We start from the raw sequence: 21174 nt of genomic DNA, 5'->3' as shown, positions 1-21174 counted from the left end.
GGTGGAAAATACATCTCCATATAGTCTGTATTTGTTCCAGAAGATCCCTCACTCAATATACACGTTCCGCCCTCCCCTTCTCTGTTCATAGTTTGTGTGATCATCAGCCTTTTTGTTGGAGAAATTAGATTTTTATTGTTTTAAATGTAGGCCTGCTGTCCTCCCTGTATGTTTGGCTAAATGTGGATTTTGTCCATTTTGATAGTTCCTTTAATAAGATTCACACATGCAATTCCCATCAGTGCTTGGAAAAAAACATTTTAACATGTTAACTCTGCATAGTCAATGTAGGGCATTAAAAACTATATTTTAAGGTTATTATTTAGCTTTAGGAACCATGAAGTAAGATCATGGGTTTGATTGGCACAATCTGGTTTTGTTAGACTTTGTAATTGGTCAGTAACAAGGAAACCATTTATTCAGTATTTCTTTCTTTCCTCTCTTTCTTTCTCTTCCTTCCTTCCTTCCTTCCTTCCTTCCTTCCTTCCTTCCTTCCTTCCTTCCTCTCTCTCTCTCTCTTTCTTTTTGAGAATGTTGCCTACTCTATATGGAGAGATTGTATTTATTTTGTTAAAGATTTATTTATTTATTTTAGGAAGAGAGAGAGAGCGGGGGGTGGGGCAGAGGGAGAGAAACTCAAGCAGACCCAGCACTGAGTGAGGAGCCCGATCTCAGGACCCTGAGATCAGGACCCTGAGATCACAACGTGAGCTGAAACCAAGAGCTGGGTTCTTGACAGACTGAGCCACCCAGGCGCCCCAACATGGAGAGATTTTAAACAACGCTCTTAGCTCTTATAACCTTGGTTAACCACATCCTCTGTTGCACAGAAAACAGGACAGAAGCATTAAGAAGGAAAGGCATAAGCTCAGGAAAGGGCTTATCCTGGGAAAAGCTGACTAAGTTCAAATGTCCTTGACTCCCACACGTAGTCTATGACCTTGCTCCTTTATCCTGAGAAACACGCACAAGTCCCAGCAGGCACAACGAGGGCCTGTCATTATGATACACCGTCCTGAGGCTGCTGCATCCATTGCACACACTTTAGTTACGTATTTTTTCCCTCTTTTAAACATGTTTACTGTTATACCCTCAATACCACAAAATCCACCCAATCAATGAATTTTAGTAAATGCAGACAGTTATGCAACCTTAACCAAAATAAAACTTTAGAACAAACCCATCACCCTGTGTGTCCTTTTACAGTCCATCCCTACACCGAGTCCTGGACTCGGGCAAGAGCAGATCTGCTGTTTCTATAGTTGTGCATTTTCTGAAATATTTATATGAATAACTACATAGTATTTTGTGTCAGTTGACATAATGTTTTTGTGGGTCATTCAGTTTGTTGCATATATCAATAGTTTCTCCCTTTTTATTGCTGATTGGTACACCATTGTATGGATACTCCGCATTTTGTTTACCTGTTCACCAGCTTATAGACATTGGGATTATTTCCAGTATTGGGTTATTATGAATAATGCTGCCATGAACATTAAAATACAAATTTTTGTATGGACATACATTTTCACTTCTCTTTAGGTAGATACCTAGGAGAAAAATTACTGGGTCGTGTTGTATATGAACATTTAATCTGTTGGAAATTGCCAGTTTTCCAAAGTGGCTATATCACTGCATATTACATTTCTACCAGCCATATGAGAAGTTCCCAGTTTCTCCACAACCCTGGCAACAGTTGGTATTGCCAGTCTTTTTAATAGTAGCCGTTCTAGTTGGTGTTATAGGTGCCTCGTTGTGGCTTTACTTTGCGTTTTCCTTATGACTAATGATGTGACATTTTCCTTTTACTCCTTTGTCATTTGTCATTTGCATGACTTCTCTATCCAAATGTCTGTCCAAATTTTCTGCCCATTCTAATTGTTTTTTGTTGTTTTTGTCCTCTTATTATTGACTTGTTAAGAGATCTTATTACTAGATTCTTAAGAGATCATTATATGTCTGGATACAAATCTTTTTTTTTATGACTTTATTTTTATTTATTTGACAGAGAGAGACAGCCAGCAAGAGAGGGAACACAAGCAGGGGGAGTGGGAGAGGAAGAAGCAGGCTCCCAGTGGAGAAGCCTGATGTGGGGCTCGATCCCAGAACTCCGGGATCACACCCTGAGCTGAAGGCAGACGCTTAACGACTGAGCCACCCAGGTGCCCCTGGATACAAATCTTTAATCAGATATATATCTGTAAATGTTTCCCCCTTGTCAATAACTTGTGTTATTTTCTTAGTTGCATCTTTTGAAAAGATGTTTTTAAACTTTGAAGAAATCCAAATTATCAATTTTTTCCTGTTATTTATCATTCTTTTGATGATGTATTTTATTCCAGGAATTCATAGTTTTAGTTCTGACCTCCAGGCCTATGATCCATTTCAATCTGATTTTTGTGGACAGTGTGAGGTAAGGATCAAGGTTTTTTTGTTTTGGGGGTTCTTTTTGGCATGCAGATATCCTATCCTTTCTGCCATTGAACTACCGTTGCACATTTATTTATTTATTTATTGAAAGTCAATTAACCATGTAGTGTGAGTGTACTTCTGGAGTCTATTCTGTTCCACTGTCTATATGTCCATCTTTACACCCTTTATAACAAGTAATCAGTTAGCGCAAGTCCCCAGTTTTGTTTTGTTTTTTAAAGATTGTATTTATTTGAGAGAGAGAGCATGAGTGAGGCGAAGGGCAGGGGGAGAGAGAGAGAGAGAGAGAGAGAGAGAGAGAGGGAGATATCTCCAGCAGACACTGCCCTGGGCAGGGAGCCCGATGCAGGGCTCGATCCCAAGACCCCGGGATCATGACCTGAGCAGAAGGCAAAGGCTTACCACACTGAGCCATCCAGGCACCCCTGGTTTTGTTTTCAAAATTGTTTTAGTTAGTCTAAGGTTCAGGTTGGCATTTGTTTTTTGTAAATGAAGTTTTATTGACATATAGCCATGTTTGTTGATTTTTATATTTTCTATAGCTATTTTGTACTACGTGGGTAAAGATGAGTAGTTGCAACAGGTGTGGACTGTAAAGCCTAAAATATTCACTGTCTGGCCATTTATAGAAAAGTTTGCTGACCCCTGGTCTAGGTCTTCAGCATTGCTACATAAATTTTGGAAATAGCCTGTCAATTTGTGCAAAACAATCCTGCTAAGATTTTGATAGAGATTGGGTTGAATCTATAAATTAATTTGAGGAGAATTACCATCTTAACAATATTAAGGCTTCCAATCCATAAACATGGTATATCCCTCCATTTGTTTAGGTCTTCTTTAATTTACCTCAGCAGTATTTTATAGATTTTAGTGAACTGGTCTTTCACATTTTTATTAAATTTATTCCTAAATATTTTATTCTTTTTGATACTATTGTGAATAAAATTGTTTTCTCAATTCCATTTTCAGATAATTCATTCCTACTATATATTCAGTCGATTCTAGATTGATCTTGTATCCCATGACCTTCTTAAACTCACTTATTATTCTAGTAGGTTTTTGGAGGTTTATTAGTATTTTTTACATGCAAGATCATGTCATCCACAAATAAAGACAATTTTTGTTCTTTCCCATCTGTATGCCTTTATTTTTCTCACCTTTTTGCTTTGCTAGAATGCCCAGTTAAATGTTGAAGTTGTGAAAACAGATACCCTTCCCTTGGTTTCAATCCTTGGGAAAAGCATTCAGTTAAGTATGGCATTATTTATGGGCTTCCTGTAGATGCCCTTTATCAGGTTGAAGAAATTATCTTATATTTCTGTTTTCTGAGAGTTTTTATCATGAATGGGTGTAGATTTTGTCAAATGTCTTTTCTGTGTCTACTGACATGACTGTCTTTTCCTTTTATTTTATTAATGTGATATACTGCAACGATTCTCATCAGAGGGTGATTTTGCTCCCCGGGGAACATTTGCTAATGGCTGGAGACATTTATGATTGTCAGTCTGGGGCTGGGGGAGAGGAGGGTACTGGCATCACATGCAGAGGCTGAGGATTCTGCTATACATCGTACAATGCATAACAAAGAATTATCTAGCCCAAAATGTCAATAGTGCTGAGGTTGAGAAACCCCACACTATTGACAGAAAGAAATCAACCTTAGCTGATTTCTGTTAAACCAAACTTGCATTCCTGGGATAAACACCACTGGGTTATGCTGTGCAATTCTTTCTGGATGCTGCTATCTTCCTAAGGATTTTTACATCTCTGTTCACTAGAGATATTAATCTGAAGTTTTCTTGTCTTCATTTCGCTTTGAATCAGAGTATTAATGCTCTCATGGAATGAGTAGGAAAGTGTTCTTTCCTCCTGTATTTTCCAAGTTTGTGTAGGTTTGGTATTATTTATTTAAGGATTTAATAGAATTCACCAGTAAAGCTATCTGGGACAAGACTTCTGTGTGTGTGAAGATTTTAAGTTACAAATTCAGTTTCTTTACTTGATTCAGATTTTCTATTTCTTTTTGAGACAGTTTTGGTAAGAATTTGTCCATTTCATAAACATCACCCAATTTGTTGGCATAAAGTAGTCATAATATTCCTTTACAAATTATTTTAATTTTTGCAGGTTACACAATGATGACCTCTCTTCCAGTCTAGATTTTGGTAATTTATGTGCTTTTTATTCTTGATCTAAAAAATTTTCTAATAGATTTTCAATTGTTGATCTCTTTGAGAAGCTACTACTGGTTTCAGATTTTTCTCTATTGTTTTCTAATCTATTTCATTTATTTTTCAACTATGATCTTTATTTCTTCTCTTCTGCTTGAGTTTACTTTCTTCCCCCTAGCTTTTAAAGCGGAAAGCTTAGATGATTTAAATCTTTCTTCCTAATATATTTAAAGCTAGAAATTTCCTTCTAGGCACCACTTTGCAGCATCCAGATTTTTATATACTGTGTTTTTACTTATTTTCAGTTCAAGATAGTTTCTAATTTCTCTTGTAATTTATTTTCTGACCCATAGTTTAGAAATGTGTTTAATTTTATTTTATTTATTTATTTTTAAAGATTTTATTTTTTTTTTTTATTTATTCGACAGAGATAGAGACAGCCAGTGAGAGAGGGAACACAAGCAGGGGGAGTGGGAGAGGAAGAAGCAGGCTCCCAGTGGAGGAGCCTGATGTGGGGCTCGATCCCATAATGCCGGGATCACGCCCTGAGCCGAAGGCAGACGCTTAACCGCTGTGCCACCCAGGCGCCCCTAGAAATGTGTTTAATTTTAATATTTGGGAATGACAGATTACTGTAGCTGATTCCTAATTCCATTGTATTCAGAGGACATAACTCCAGAAGATTTGAATGCTTCTCCACATATTAAAACTTGTTCCTGGCACAGAATATGGTCTATCTTGGAAACATTTCACGTGTATTCTGTTGTTGGGTGGAATGATCTTTGAATTTCAATTAGAGGTAAAGGTGATTGATAGTGTTGTTCAAGTCTTCTATATTCTTACTCACTTTTGGTTTTCATGTTCTATCAATTTTTGAGACATGGGTATTGAAATTATGGACTTTAATGGTTGGATTTGCCTACTTCTTGCATTTCTCAGGGATCCTCTTGATGATGTGGAACCTTTATCATTATTAAATGACCACCTGTGTCTTTGATAACAATCTTTGCTTTGAAATCCTTGACATGTTATTATCTAGTCACTCCAATTTTCTTTTGTTAAGATGGTATATATTCATCTATTGTATTGGTTTTCTACTGCTGCATAACGAGTACTACTCCTAAATTCAGCAGTTCAAAGCAACACTCATTAATTCAGGTCCTGTAGTAAGAAATCATGGGCACAGCTGGGCTGAGTTCTCTGCTTCACGGTCTCTCAAAGAAAGGCTGGAGTGTAACCAGAGAATGCAATAGTCTACTAACAACGGAAATCACAATCTTTTAATCTAACCACAGAAGTGACATCATCACCTTTGCCATATCCTATTGGTCAGAAGCAAGTCACTACATTCAGCCCACATGTAAGGGCATGAATACCAGGAAGCAGGAATTTTGGGGGGCCTGCCCCCATCTCTGTCTCTAATCTGAGGTTATTATGGGACATTTCTGAGGATGTTTTCCTGTGCTTTTGCTTTCATGGAGTTGAGAGGTTCTTCAGTCGTTAGGTTTTGTCATAAATCTGTTTCCATCTGCTGGTGGCACCTCCCCTGGCCTTCCCACACCGTTAAGGGCTATTTTATTTTTTGTTGTCATTTCAGTAAGATTTTGGAAGGGAAGAAAAATAAACTGGGGCTCATGATGTGAAGTAACTTGTTGAATGGGGTTGGAAAAGTCACCATAGTACAAGGAGGACTCTTTTGTATATACAAGCCAAGTGACAAGCCCCTCAATGGCTGTTTTCAAACTCTGTTTTGGAAAAGCAACAACATATGAACAAAAATGGTGTTAGGAATAAAGGCTTCTTGAAGCCAAACCCTACCAATCATGAAAGCTGTTCTGGGCTGTAAGCTAGATAGCTCAAGAGATAAAACTTTTGGGGGCGTCTGGGTGGCACAGTGGTTAAGCGTCTGCCTTCGGCTCAGGGCATGATCCCGGTGTTCTGGGATCGAGCCCCACATCAGGCTCCTCCACTAAGAGCCTGCTTCTTCCTCTCCCACTCCCCCTGCTTATGCTCCCTCTCTCGCTGGCTGTCTCTGTCAAATAAATTAAAAAAAAAATCTTAAAAAAAAAAAGAGATAAAACTTTTGTTGTGATATTATTCAAGACCTCCTTAGCTACGGTAACTATACCCTGTATGTTTAAATAAGATTAAATAATACAGAATAAAAATTTAACCTTTCTTAAAATAATCCAGAGAAAAAAGACATTATATAAAGCATTCTGGGAGGTTAACCTTTATGCCATTTACATTGTGAAGACTGCTCCTAGATCTCTCTAGTTCTCATTCCCAGCCTCTTCTCAAGAGACTCTGCTCACCCAAATTCTAGATTTAGGATTCTAAAGTTTAAGTTACCATATTGTAAATACCTATTCCCTTATCAATAAGCAACAGTCTAGCCACATGGCCTTTCAGATACAAACTCACACATCCAGGAGCATTCCTTTTAATATTTTACTCCCAAACTCCACTGCTACTGAAATTTATTGCTACAGAACATTCCTTCATTAAGGTAAAATTATGATACAGACTTACATTGGGAGGGGTCATTTGTGACCTACTTTGTCCTAAGAGAAGGTAGGTTACATACCCCCATTAATGCTGTCAGAACATGTCATTTCTTAGAGACATTTCATACCACATGGTTTCTCAAGCTTGATTATTGGATTCTTTCTGTATTCACTTACTCTGTTATCTTCCTATGAATATCTATAATGAATGCCTAGGTTAAAAAACTAAAACAAACATGTTAATTTTTCTTGTGTTTTCTTATAGTTACAATGTATTCATCATTTATTGTGGGGAACCACAAAGAGAAAGACAGATCCTCCTTTGAGGTCTAAGTCAGATTAATAGTTGTTTTGAGGAGACCTTCATACCCTAGTGTTAAGTGATCAGCCATAATTAATGTGTCTGAGTAAATCTACTTTTGATAGCAGGAAGAAATATTAAAATAGTACAACACATTTACTAACTAAACTCAGTACTTTCACCAAAAAACTTGGCAATATTAATATTTTTAAAAATCATGACTGACACTTTTTTTGCTTATTCCCTATATCTATTCCTAAAAAGAACGCTGGCCTATATTAAGACAGAATTTTACATTCTTTCATCTTTATTCTACATTGTATTTTACTCAATTGTAGGATTATTGATTAAGGAAAAGTTCTGATCAAAACTTACCTTTACCTCCATCCATATTACACTGGAATTAAAGAATATAGAAAAAATATTTTTTCATTGATATTACCAGGCGTATCAACAGTGTGATTTATTTTTAGTTATGTAATGAAAAAAATACTTGGGTGTAGATTTTTCAAAAATGATAACCTTGACATTATGAAATGGTCATTAAAATATTTCTAGATTTTGCTTTTTTATAAAAATCAATATTTAGAATTTCACAGTGAAGAGGTCCTAAATTCTTCATACAACATGAAATTATATAAAAATAGAAGACATAGACATCTTTAACTCTTTAATCCTTTGATTAAGCAGCAAGCATATCACTCTTCCAGGCCAAACACTGCTTAAACAAAAAAGAAAATTAATGACGTGCAAAATATTTACAAAATATGCAAAGCACACAATAAGACATCTCACTATATACATGTGTCATATTACTAACGAAGCTCAGATTTTTCTACTGTGTGCTCTAGTGTACGTAAATCAAATCACAGCACATCCCTCAGATACAGCATCTTGGCCCACGGCTGGGATAGAACAGATTTTTAAATGAATCATAATGTACTCAACAGCTGGACAGATGCTGGTGCTGACCAACTTGACTGACATGTCCCACACACTGTATACTGAAGGTCTACTGACAAGAGACAAGACAATAAAAGCCGTATAGTATGCACATATGCAAGACAATCTAAGTACTTTAAAAAAATGCTTTAGATATTTTCTTTTGATATATAACTGCCCACCCCCACCCCCCGTGGCTTTTAAAGTAAAAATAAGTATAAATTTTTGAATATTAAGAATTTTGAATCAGATTTTTATCTAGTTACAATCCAGGGGCAGGGACTATTTAAGATGATCCAATGAGAAAGACAAGACACACCCTGGAAAAAGTTTGTGTGAGAACTTAAGGTCCTTATGAAGAGAAGTGGTCTAAACTTCAAAATTAAAACTAATCAATGAATTTAAATCTAATAGCTCCTTAAGGCTTTAGAGCCAATGGCAGGGGCTATTTTTCCAATATTGGGAATATATGACTTCTCAAAACATAAATCAAGGGCTTTAGATGTTGACTATTTCGTAAAGTAGTTCTAGATATGATGAGAATATAAATGTGCAAACATTTAGCCTTAAGTTCCACTAGTACAATTATCTAAGTGATCTGTCCCTTTGCACAAGTCATGATTCCAATATGAAATCACTGTATCAAAAATATTAGTAACACATTGTTGAAATACTATTACTTGTAAAATATTCTTTGTAGGTGCTTAATGATTTATGTGTTCAGTTAAGACTTGAAATGTTTTTGCTTCTTTATAAAAAAGGGGTCTCAGCATTTTAAGTTAACAGCACAATTGTGACAATATACTGATACATCTTTAGATAACACAGAACAAATTCTTAAATTTATTTTATGAAATATTGTTGATGATTTAACCCTAAACCAAACTCACAAGCACAGGTCGGCTGCAAGGAATACACAAATGTATCCAAATAGTACAATAGAGATTTATCAAGAAAACATCCTTTATATTAAATGCAGACCATATTAATAAGTATGAGGGCAATTTTAAGTCAGAACCTAAACACAAAAAGGGTATTGTAAATAAATGCTTCCATAACCACTATCTCCACGTAACTGACAAAATATAATTCTCTTCTAAAGTCCCCAAATATAGGCAACTACTAGTTAAAAGCAGATAGCATTTAGAAACATTTTTTTTAAAAATCAAAATTAACTCCATTTTCAAGGAACTTAAAGACAATGTACTTCAACAAATTAAGTTCTCATGTGTATGTAAAATTATTATTCTGATCCTCTTATTACTGACAGATGACAGGTCAATGACCTTTAAGCAAGGACTTTGCACTAGGACCCTAAACTGTATGTTAAAGGGTTAGTAGGTTCAGTACATTCTTTGTGGTTTCATATAATTGCTTTGCAATTGATTAAATTGCTTTCTTTTAAAGGAATATATTAAAATTCCTTTAGAAAAAAAAGCAAGATTTTTTGAAAAAAGGGATATGCACTATAATTTCTTAAATATGCATTAAATGAACATATGTCAAAATCTGAAATGCAGGCTATTTATTCTTGCACTCCTAACATAGGAAAATGTTGTTAAAAATTAAATTAAGGAAGAAAGAAAAAAAGTCAAACATCCTTAAGAAACTTAAGGAGTTTTCACAATTCCTAAGTCAATATTTCTGTACTAGGAGCCTTGACTATGAAGAGGCAGAAATATAAAGAATCTCAATAAAATAAATACAGTAAAAACAAAACAAAAAAACCTTGGTATATAGAATACTTAACCTTTTTTTTTCTTTTATGAGATCATGTCGCTGAACGTATACTCTAGAAAGGAGGCTAACTGTAGGCTTTTTGTTGTATAACATTTAGTTCGGTTACACGAACCAAAAAATTTCCTAGACATCCACTTATGCTAGCCCACTGCCACAGACCTAGTTCGCAGCCTCAGTATCTAGGAGGGACTGTTCTCTCCTCTTTTGCATCAGTCTGATGAGCATTGGTATAATGATGGGGTGAAGAGTTACTGTAGCTCTGTCCAATTTAATTTTAGTGCAGTGAGGACTGTGAATCTGTCTGAATTCCGATAAGTGACGGTGGCTGTTGACCACCAACCGTGGACAACACTGGTCTTGGGTTTAGACGGGGTGGCATAGAATTAGCAGGGCGAATGAGAGGTGGTGGAGGCTGATTTAAAGTTGGTCGGGGCTGGAGGAACCGGGCCTGCTGCTGGAGTGGAGGAGGCTGCCGGTGAAGAGCAGGGGCAGCAGGCAGTGTTGGACGAAGAAGTGGTGGAGGCTGGTTCAGAGTGGCAATGGGGGCTGTTGGTGTTGGAGTGGATGATGGGGCAGGAGGTGATGGACCCAGAGTCCGAGGAGCCTGTGGGGTCTGTGCCTAGAGGTGAGGAAACAAAAATACATGTATGAGATGAGAGTTCCTAATGAACTTAATACAATATAGTTTGGGCTGTCACAGGAAAAACAAAACAAATCAAAACAAAACAAAAACGTAACACCAGTGTTTTTTGGAAGCAAAAGCTTCTTTTATTTTAAACAAAACAAAACAAAAAACCAAAAACTGAAAAAGCAACGAAGCTACCAAACAGGCATCTTTATTAGTAACAGCTTAACACTGGAAATAAAAATAAGACTATGAAAGAACAATACACTCTCCATTCTTCTAGGATCAGAACTTAGCATGTCATTAGGACTTAAGAGTCACGAGAGAGGCACCACTGAGTCAGTGCACTGTCAACCTTTCATGCTCATTTAGCTAGTCCTCTGACAAATTAACCTTACAGAACACCACACAAAATGATGATTCCTCAACTCATATTAGCTCAAATTCCATACACAAACACACCTCCTCTTCTTCATCAGTGCTCTTCCCTGATGGCACATTAGAAGCACTTTTTGTCTCCTCCCCTAAAGTAGAAGCATCACCATTAGAAGCCTGGGTTCCTTGTTCTGCTTCCCACTCCTGCAATACCTCCTCTAAGTTAAACCGACGCCTGTAGTTTACAAAGAAGTTCTTCACTTGGCCAACAGTCTTGTTGCCAATTACATCTGCAATAGCTTGAAAATCTTTACCATATTTGCGGACACCTGGAAGGCAAAGTAAATAATACACCTGTGAAGGATCAATAAGGAGAGCTGTGTGTACTATACATCATGCACACACAAAAGATACCAGCAATGAAAATCCTTTCTCATACACTCTGCTCATTTCTCAATTCTGAGTAGAGACTCAGATATCAGGGTCACAGATGAGAACTATTAATTATGTCATTTCAGTGAGCCAGCCACTTGCCTTCAACTGAACAATCAGAAACTTACCATTTTTTACATACTCAGTTATTTTCTCCAATCCTCTCTTGAACTCTCAAATACAGTCCATTTATTGTAAAGCATTGAATTCTTTGTTCCATCCTCAATTCCACATTCATTTATTTCCCTAGTAGCCAGTCACCTAAATTTGAGCAACACCGTTTGTAAACAAAACTGGATGGGAATGAGCCATCTCTTTTATCCCCTCAACGGACTGAGTGAGTAGTCTTAAGAGTTCCCCCATTAAGAAAAGCATTATAACTTGGTCTAAATACCAGCTTCAATAGGATTACTTGCCTAATCTCACCGGGGTACCAATGAATAGAAATAAGAATTGAAACATAAAAAAGAGAATCATCACAATGTGATGGGTAAAAAAAAGAGAAGCTATTTTTCAGAGTTGGTTGGATTTCAACTCATCTAACAGTTCCAAAGACTGTGTGTGTGGAGGACTCTTCCCTAGCTGTACTTTACAGCCTACAGAATACGGTTACAGCAGTGACTACGTGTAGAGTACTTGCTGTGCTTACCATCACTACCTTAAATTTAAGAAGGACTGTACATTCAGTTACTTGAGAACCTAACTTTTTGTAATGAAAATTTTATTGTAATGAAAGATAATATTTGATTTATGGACTTGAGATAGTCAATTATACAACAGAATTTGGAATGACTTCATATAATCAGATGGATAATAAAGTGCTCTTAAGGGAATTCTAAAAGGACGTTCACTGACTCATCATTTAACTCAAAATATAAAAGGTGTCAAAAATTTTGATTTTACAATTTCATAACTATTGTTTAAAGTACCGGAAAACAGTCACTCATTAATTACAGATGAAAAAAGAGAAAAAAATGATACTTATGATATTAAAGTCTATAATGTAACCTAAGCAATCAGAATCATGGGAATTTAAATAAATTCAACATGTATACAATCACAGATGAGATAATAATATAAGGGTATGTCAACACCTCAAGAGAAATGCTAGATTCATTCTTAAGGATATCTACTGGTACGATCTACCCAATTACCTAAAAGCACTATCACAATACGACAAAATTCTTGTTTTTAATTTCTGCCTTTATTTTGTATGGAGAACTTGGGAATGAGTATCTCTTGCTTAAATTCAACTAGCCAGGCTTGACTCTAGGGGGAGTGCCTTATCTTAAAGAGCATTTTGGGCAGGTTTGACATGATTAAGCTATAATGATTTTTAATATAGAGTTTGGGGTCTATAAACTGTGCTCATTTGCTTTGTTCTCAGGAAAGACATATGCATGACAATAAATTATGACACTTAATATTAATTACAGTATTTAGCAACATAAGTTCTCTTTAAATCCATGAGCTAATTTCCAACTCAAACTCTGTAACTGAGTAAAAATTCTAAGGGTGACTAGGTTCCACTGAGGGTTTATTTGGCAATAAAAAACCACCATTATTTAATACTAGGAATTATTGCTATCTATTCAGGTACTTCTCTACCACTTATACTTTGGAAAATAACAACTCATTTGAGATTGCTGCACTGAAAAATAACTCCTATTTAGTAATCAGACACAGAGTTCTACTGATGTACTAATTTTTACAAGGGGCATTTAATTTACATTCTAGAAATGGCCAAATCTATTGAACACTTGAGTTTGGAAATGAAAACTTTAAATAAATCTAAGACTAGTTCTTCTGTATCGTAGCAAGAAGTCACATTAAGACTATCTGACTCCAAATATGAAGGTATTACAATCCTCAGAACACCTATTTGTTTAGCAAAATATATTCCAAAACCTACCAGTAAGTTGTCCCCACGTCTGATTCCATTTTATAACTGTCCCTTTTTTTGATTTTCCATTTTATTTTCTCTTGCTCAAGGGACTTTACCTTGTCACCAACATTGTTGGACTTCCCGAATTACAGACCCCCAAACCAAAACTACTTCCTGTAGGAGGCTTGGTTTTCCTATACACTCTGGATGTCAAGGACTTTTTCTAAGTCGCCTAGGTTCTGAGTCACCCAGTATGTTTATCATTAACTCAGGTATGCCATATAGACTACTCTGTAAAATCTTAAGGCTCAGACCACACTGCAGACTTTTGTAGTATGGTTGAGGATCCCACTCGTGTCCTGAGAACAAGTGGGCCTTCGGGGATGTTAAAGCACTTAGCCTGAAGGATGGCTGGGCACGGTCTGGAATAGCTAGTGTTTCTTGGCAGTCCTTTCTGGACAACGGCAGTCTCATTCGTTTGCCCCGGTGTGTTGTGACAAATTTCATAATTTTTTTCTGTATGCCATGATGTGAGAAAAGTTGGGAGGTACCGTCCTGTGAAATATAATGCTCAGTGCACAGGAAGTGCTCAGGAAATAGATTGGCTTTTCTTCCCCAAACCACAAGAATCGCATATAGCTAACTTCTTTAAACACCTTCACATTTCCCATGATGCTGGTTCAACAGCATATTTTGGTTAGAAGGTGGAATTCTTAAGTCTATACTGTGGCTGATAACTATGTAAATGCTAGTGAAACACAAACTGAAGACTTACTGGAACAGCTCCTTCAGAAGAATCCAGCTAGGCTTCTGGAGGAAAACCTAGCAGGGGTAGCAATGCAGAGCAACTAACTTTAACAACCCAGGACATCAGAGCTACTTCAGTTCCAATTTGTACCTGGAAGAAGGGTGGTCCACTCTTTTTTTCACAATTTATAGTAAGTAAGGACATCTGATTGCTTTATCAGCAAGGGAATCAAACACTGATTAAATCTCTCTCACTTCCTGAAGATGTAAAATGGTTATTAGGTCCATCTGAATCATGGTTTTAAATTAAACTTCTCACCTTGGGGCAAAAGGTCAGTTTTTAAGGTCAGTAGAATGAAATTTTAGAAAATCCTAGAAGAGGTAAATTGCAAATTTCCCAGGAAGAGGGAAAAAAGTGTTTTCAGTCAAATTTTGAAAGTTACAGTCAAACAACTTGCCTACCTATGCTGGCAGATGATACCTTATAATCTTCAACAGACACTTCTGAAGTTTTGTTTGGGAATTAATATAAAAATATAACTATCATCATATTTTATAAAAGCCCACATTTTCCAAACAGTATTTTTCGTTCTGCCCAACAAAAACACATATTCATATTTTTTAAAATTTGGCTAGTAAGACTATAACTTCAGGAGCATTTGTGGTGTTGTGTTTTCCAACTCTGGACATGAAACTATAGGTGTCCTCCCCCCCCCCCCCCCCCGCCCCGAGATAGAAGGGACATCATGAATCTGCTTTTGGTATGTTTAAGATGTTATCTTTAAAATCTGATTTTGGGCTACCCAGAAAAAAAAGTCAAAACATTATAGTGGCAAGCTGCTCCTAGGCGTAAAATTTGGGGGGGATATTGTTTCTTGCTTCTTATAACAATATTTCTAAAAGTGAGCATGTACTTAGTATAACCAGAAAATATAGTTTTGAAAATAAGAACATAGTGACATCTAGAAACTCCAAGGATGTGGTTCTTTCCTATCAATAAGAGATTAATTTTAAACTCAAACACTTTGAGAACTTGCATTTCTTTCAACCTCCTGTAAATCTCTTCAAGAACTCATTTTTAAAGTTAAAAAAAAAAAAAGACATCAACAGCAGTGGGACCGGGAATGGTGCATCTAGGTGAGGACTACAAGTCAAAATCATATATTCTCATTCTAATATCTAGCCTTTCTCTTCCGAGTCTTGTGTTCCCATCATCCTTGTTATAAGTTAAATTCCACCACAAAGATGCTGGAAATTTTGAATCATGCGTTATCTGAAGCGAGTGAATCAGAGGGCTGACAATTATACTTTTGGTTCTCCATTTTTATGATACCTGTTATAATAGAAGAAACTCTCTAAAGCAAATGAGTGTCTTTTAAATGGAAAAATACAAATCTCCTGATCTCCATTTCCTTTTGCTCATTCATGTACTGGGTTACAATCCATATATTTTAATCAAGTGCCAAATTGCTTTCTCCCCTCCTTTAGGAACCATTCTAGCTTTTTTCTTAATGTATGAGATAAAATTAGAAAGAAGACAATTTCTAGGCTTGCAACCTAAAAATGAATGAAATGTATAAACTACAGGAAGAGAAGGTAAAATTTAACTGTGAAAGCATAATGACTTGAATGTAGTTCTGTCATTTCCCGTTTTATGAGAAGGCAGACAATAAGAAAAAAAAATAAAATAAACATTAAAGCTGATATCTTGATAAAACTGGAAAAGTTTCTTGTTGTTTACCCTAAAATAGCACTAATATTTTAGCTGGGGAATACATTATTTTTTAGCACTAATATGAAATAAATGCATTTAAGAGAAGGCCTGAAATAAATATTGTACACCAGGCTTCCGCCCCTCTACACTTTGAAGAGTCAATGTTTTCTACTATCATTTAAATGTATTATTATTATTATTTTTAAAACAGCTAATAATTGTTCCATTTTACATGAAAAAAATACACCCAGAATCTAATTCTCTTCTTAATTCTTGCTAAATAAGAAATGTTTATCATATGAATATCAAGACTGACCTAAAAGCATTACAAATTAGAAAAAATATTTATATATGTATCACACAAGCTATAAATAGGGATATTTCCATTCACACAAATTGTGAAGACTATAATTAATATCCTAACTAATCTGTTATAATAGAAAACTCAGCTACTTAAGGCTGGCACAGATTACAGAAAGTAGAGAAATACCATTTTTAACAAGTACTTTTTAGAAAGAGGTTTAAATTAGCCACATTTGTAACATCCTACCTGAGGACTCTTGAAAGAATGTTAATGAAGTTATAACATAGCTAGAACTAAAATTTAGAACTAAAATTAATATAATAAAGTGATAGATTACACAAGTATAAACATTCTTGTTTGGTCTGAGCATGATTTCCCCCCTTCCAAATAAGGCAGAAAGAAGGAAAAATAGTTTATTATTTATTTAAATAGTCATTATTTAAGTGGTAGTATTTAGTTAACAACAGTATTAAGTAGACGGGAAAAAAAGTGGGAAATATGTATTTAAGCCCTAGGAAATGATCCTAATATATGTATGTGGTTTTAAAAAAGTTACAATAAAAAAGTTAATTAACAGTAGAATAGTAAGTCTCACTAATGACACTAGAGTTTATATTTCTCTCTGCAGGTCACCCTAATAGTCAATTATGAGCAAGATTTAAAAAGGCATTTAACAAATGAGTGTTAAATCAAAATACATACACAAAATGTCTTAAATATAAAGTGCTTAGAAACTAAAATATTAGTATCAAAACTTACATGATTTATTATTTTATAAAACTGAAACAGTCATAATAATATCATATAAAGGTTTATCACAAATAAAGATTAAAAAGAAGAAAAACAAAAGAACTGCCTGCTAAGACAGGTATTTCTGGACAGCAAACTGCATGTTAAAATAAAAACTGCAGTTATGTACCTTAACCACACTGAGATTCAGGTACATGTGACATTACTGTAGGATTATACCGTTTATAAGACACGCTTCTGAGCATTATATAAACGTGTGGGCTCATTAGCAAAAATGGCGCCTTTTAGTCTTCCCTAAAGTCTTCCCTATTTTGGATACAAATAGCTATATTGTTTTATTTTATGTAACGAACCCCCCTCCCAGAAGAGAAAAACAAAAAACCCTAAAAAACCCGAAGTGAAACAAAAATCCCACATATAGAGTTAAAATAAAGACATTAACTTATCAAGAAAGTGCCTTCAAAATCCCAACAACATGCGTATTTCTGTACAAACTGCTGCATTAGTATAATTTAAGAATTCCTTTTTAAATGTGCATAAGAATACTGAATATATCTCAGCAGAGAGGAAATGTTTGACTATATCCATAAATATTTTTTTAATATTTATAAACTGAGATAATGTCCACATATACAGCTCAAACTATACATGTAAATCCTGCCATTGTCCCTTCCCTTGAATGCAGCTCAGCATATCTGACCCAGGCATAGGATTCCATGGTAGTGCTGCAGAACATCAAATCCTAAACATATTTCCCTAAGTGAGTCTCTCCAGAAAATCCTTTCACTGGGATAATTTTCATATTAGAGTACAGGATTAATAACTAACCTTTAAGTAAATGAAATACTGGAAATCAGGGTTAAATTCTACAGGGCACACACACACACACACACACACACACACACACACACACACAGATGGATAGAAACACAGGCTTTACGTCAATAAAAGCAATGCTTCCCCAAATAACTATGTTAGAGCTATAAGTCATAGATCTAAATCAATATGAAACAGCCCCTGAAAATACTAGTTGTTTTGTTTTGTTTTTTAGTAACATGGAGCCTGACCTCACGACCCTAGTCTCATGCTCTACCGATTAGGCCAGCCAGGCGCTCCTACTCATTTTGTAATCTAAATTTTAAACAGTTTCTAATTTAAAAATAGCTGTTATTGAACATTATAAACTAATTAAACTTTGTTCTGCCTCATTCAGAAACTTAGCTCCACAATTACAGATGCGCTAAATGCATAGCCAGCACCCTGCCTCCATAGGATCAAGTATTTATTCTGTTTATGAAATGACTGTTTTGTGCTGTATAGGCAAAGAGAAGGCTGACATCATCCTGATGGCACCGTCCTGTGACATTTTCTAATCACACTGGCAGGGTAATTCTTACTCACTCTAGTCCAAACTGCAGAGTCATCTAGTAATCAAATTATTCTCACATGCAAATGATACCTGCACATCCTTTTTGAGTTAAATATGTTCTCTATGTTTGAATAATTAGAATATTTTTCAAAGTATACTTATATGTTTCGCAGGGGCCCAACTCTCTTATAGTAGTTAACCTAGATAAAAAAAAGCTATTAGTACTCAACACAAAGAGGGCTCAGCCAGGAAAAACCAAATTGTAGACCAAACTTGTAATTACACAATCAGTCCTGCAGATAGTTTACCTTGAACGGAAAAGAAAAAAAAAAAAAACCTACAACACTGAATTAAAAATACACAGTTTGCCCTTCCTTAAGTAATTCAAACCTGAGAAAATCCAAGTTTATAACACTACAAATTTGCCCATGGGCATTCATAATACAAAGAGTGCTCTGCCATATAATTCAACAAAGCATTCTTATAAATAGTGCATTTAAAAATGCTATATGTATATTTTTCAATGTATCTCTTAACTCTCTCTTTTATTATTTATATAGTATATATATGTATTTTTAAAGTCGGATTTCTAAGCATTCAGTGGCATATCTCTTAAGTTATGGTACACTGAAAGTTAAGTGTATCGTTAATATTTTCAGTACCTGACATTTATCAGAGAAACACTATTATACAGAATAATTGGAAAACCCAGAAACATGTAATAGTTTATGCTTTTAATGATGAAGTATCAATGACTAATATAGTAAGAATGAACCCAATTGCAGGAAAACTGAAGCAAAGGCACAGAGAGACCACATGACTTGTTCAAGCTTGTCATCACCATCATTGTTAAGGCTGAGAATGTGTTACTTGCTGTACAGGACCCCAAATGCATACAGGCTCGGTAAAGTCACATCCACAAGAACAAAACAGAATTCCTGGTTTTCAGGACTTTGTGGTAAACGCAAGAGCCCTTTCTTGATCCATTTCTAAAGGAAGGGAAGAACTATGGTAGTCACCTTTCATGACAAGTTAAATAATTAACAACAATAACTGCTTATCTTTAATATACCTTGCACTGCTAGAAGCTGCTCCTCTGTGGTCCAACGGGCATTAATTTTCTGATTTGACTACAAAATTAAAGAGAAGTTTCCTAATGAGGATATGAAGACAGACATTTTTCCAAAGTGCTTATTTTTGTTTAACTTTTCACCAAATCACAGACATGAGATTACTAAAACTCTGATTTACGAAGATTCTGTTTTTATAAGGATTAAAAAATATATTTTGAGTTACCTTTTACCCACACAAAAAGATAATGAAAGGGAAATGTACCAATATGGGAGAATGAACAACATTCACATTTATACTCTAGTCAGAGGCATTAAAACTGAGAATATCTATTAGTCATTCATTTTCCAACTACAATGTTCCTATCACACATGGCAAGTGTTAATTTTAGCCTAGTTTTAAGCATTTAAGAGACTTTATCTTCTTTAGAGAGGATCTGTGACTTGCTCTAAAATTTCTTCTCTTCACGTTTAAATTAAACCTAACCTTACTCCACCAAAACCAGTGTTATAAATTAATACAGAACTGTAGATCAGGCCTAATTCCTAAAATATTGATTTAAATTTCTGAAGCAGAAAGTGACCCACTGTTAAGAATAGATTTTTTCTCCCTAAGACCTCCCCACACTTCTCCCAATATTTTTGTTGAAAAAAAAATCCTACGTTTAGGACTTTAATTATAGCAAAACTACAATACTGAACACCGAATCAAATTTCATTACTGTATACCCACTGATTAGTGCAAGAACTGCTGGCAGTAGAAGAAGGGACAGCAATAAGTATATACCAGCCTACAGAGGTTTACAGAAGAAACTGCCCAGATAAACTGGCCTGGTGTAATACATGGATAGGCTGGGCAAAACAGAAAAAAGGCCTCCTTTGAGAACAAGTGTTTAGGTCTTATGTCACTTGTGGTCTTAGCAATAAAAGTTTCTACAGTACACAGAGGTTCTGGGAATATCTACTTTCTCACCATGAGTGAAGAGGTACACAAAGTAAGCATTCAGAAGAAAGAATAAAACAAAAATTCAAAATTAGAAAAATATTATCAGAGAAGAAAGGAAAATGTTTTTAAAGAGACTGAATAAAGGAGGAAAAAACCTAAAGCAAAAGCACTGAACACCAGATGATGAGATTAAGAAGAGACCAAGGCAAGGGCAGGCAGACAGTGGATAAGCCTCAAGGTCAGGATACTGGCAATGAATCAAAAGAACATTAAAAAGGTAAAGAAAAAGAATGGGCCATAGGCTATATATAAAGAAGCAGTAACAAGAGAAGGCAAACCATGGTTTAAAAAGTGAAAAAAAGGAAAGAAAAGGAAAAAGGAGATGACAGAAGAAAAACTTGAAATTCAAAATCCATCTTCCCCAAAAAGAGGATGAACATGAATGGAATAGGAGCTAATATCTGAGTCAAAACCCAGGCAGTCTGATGCCACCTTCACTGTGAAAGGTAGATACTAGAACCTTATTAAAACAGGTCCAAATATTTCAGGATAAATGGTAAAAAATAAAGGGCTGACTTGCAACTTAATCTGAAATATGAAACTAAAACTTATGAAAATTAGTTATTTTAAAAAAAATAGTTAATGATTTTGCTTATATGTTTTTATTTCTGGCATGTCTTTGCTGAACATACACTGGCATGTCTTTGCTGAACATACACTGGCATTTGAAATTACAACATGAGCACAGAGTGGGTCATTTTTGTTTGAAGACCTCAACAATTCTTTCAAGGGCCTCCCTTAATTCTGTTACTCAAATTCTTTTTTGAAATGCCTATGAGTCATCACCCTTTTTTCTTCAATTGTTA

General features: G+C 35.4%; 1 protein-coding gene across 3 annotated transcripts in view; it reads right to left on the bottom strand.

Annotated features, from left to right (window-relative positions):
• Positions 1 to 8064: 8064 nt before the first annotated feature.
• The window catches only part of RCOR3 (REST corepressor 3), a 53059-nt gene continuing 39949 nt past the window's right edge, over positions 8065 to 21174 (bottom strand). For 2 of the 3 annotated variants that reach the window (XM_045787836.2, XM_045787837.2), the window contains exons 10-12: positions 19365 to 19422; positions 11179 to 11420; positions 8065 to 10710 (exon numbers count right to left, since the gene is read on the bottom strand). In XM_045787836.2, the coding sequence (XP_045643792.2) occupies positions 10366 to 10710; positions 11179 to 11420; positions 19365 to 19422 (645 nt within the window). In that variant the 3' untranslated portion in view covers positions 8065 to 10365. The remainder of the gene's footprint in view (positions 10711 to 11178; positions 11421 to 19364; positions 19423 to 21174) is intronic. The other variant, XM_045787839.2, reaches the window with a different exon arrangement.

This window comes from Ursus americanus, chromosome 2 (genome assembly GCF_024610735.1).
Source record: "Ursus americanus isolate L20-20 chromosome 2, mUrsAme1.1.p, whole genome shotgun sequence".
NCBI classification, from domain to species: Eukaryota; Metazoa; Chordata; class Mammalia; order Carnivora; family Ursidae; genus Ursus; species Ursus americanus.
This window is presented reverse-complemented; position numbering and strand designations above follow the sequence as displayed.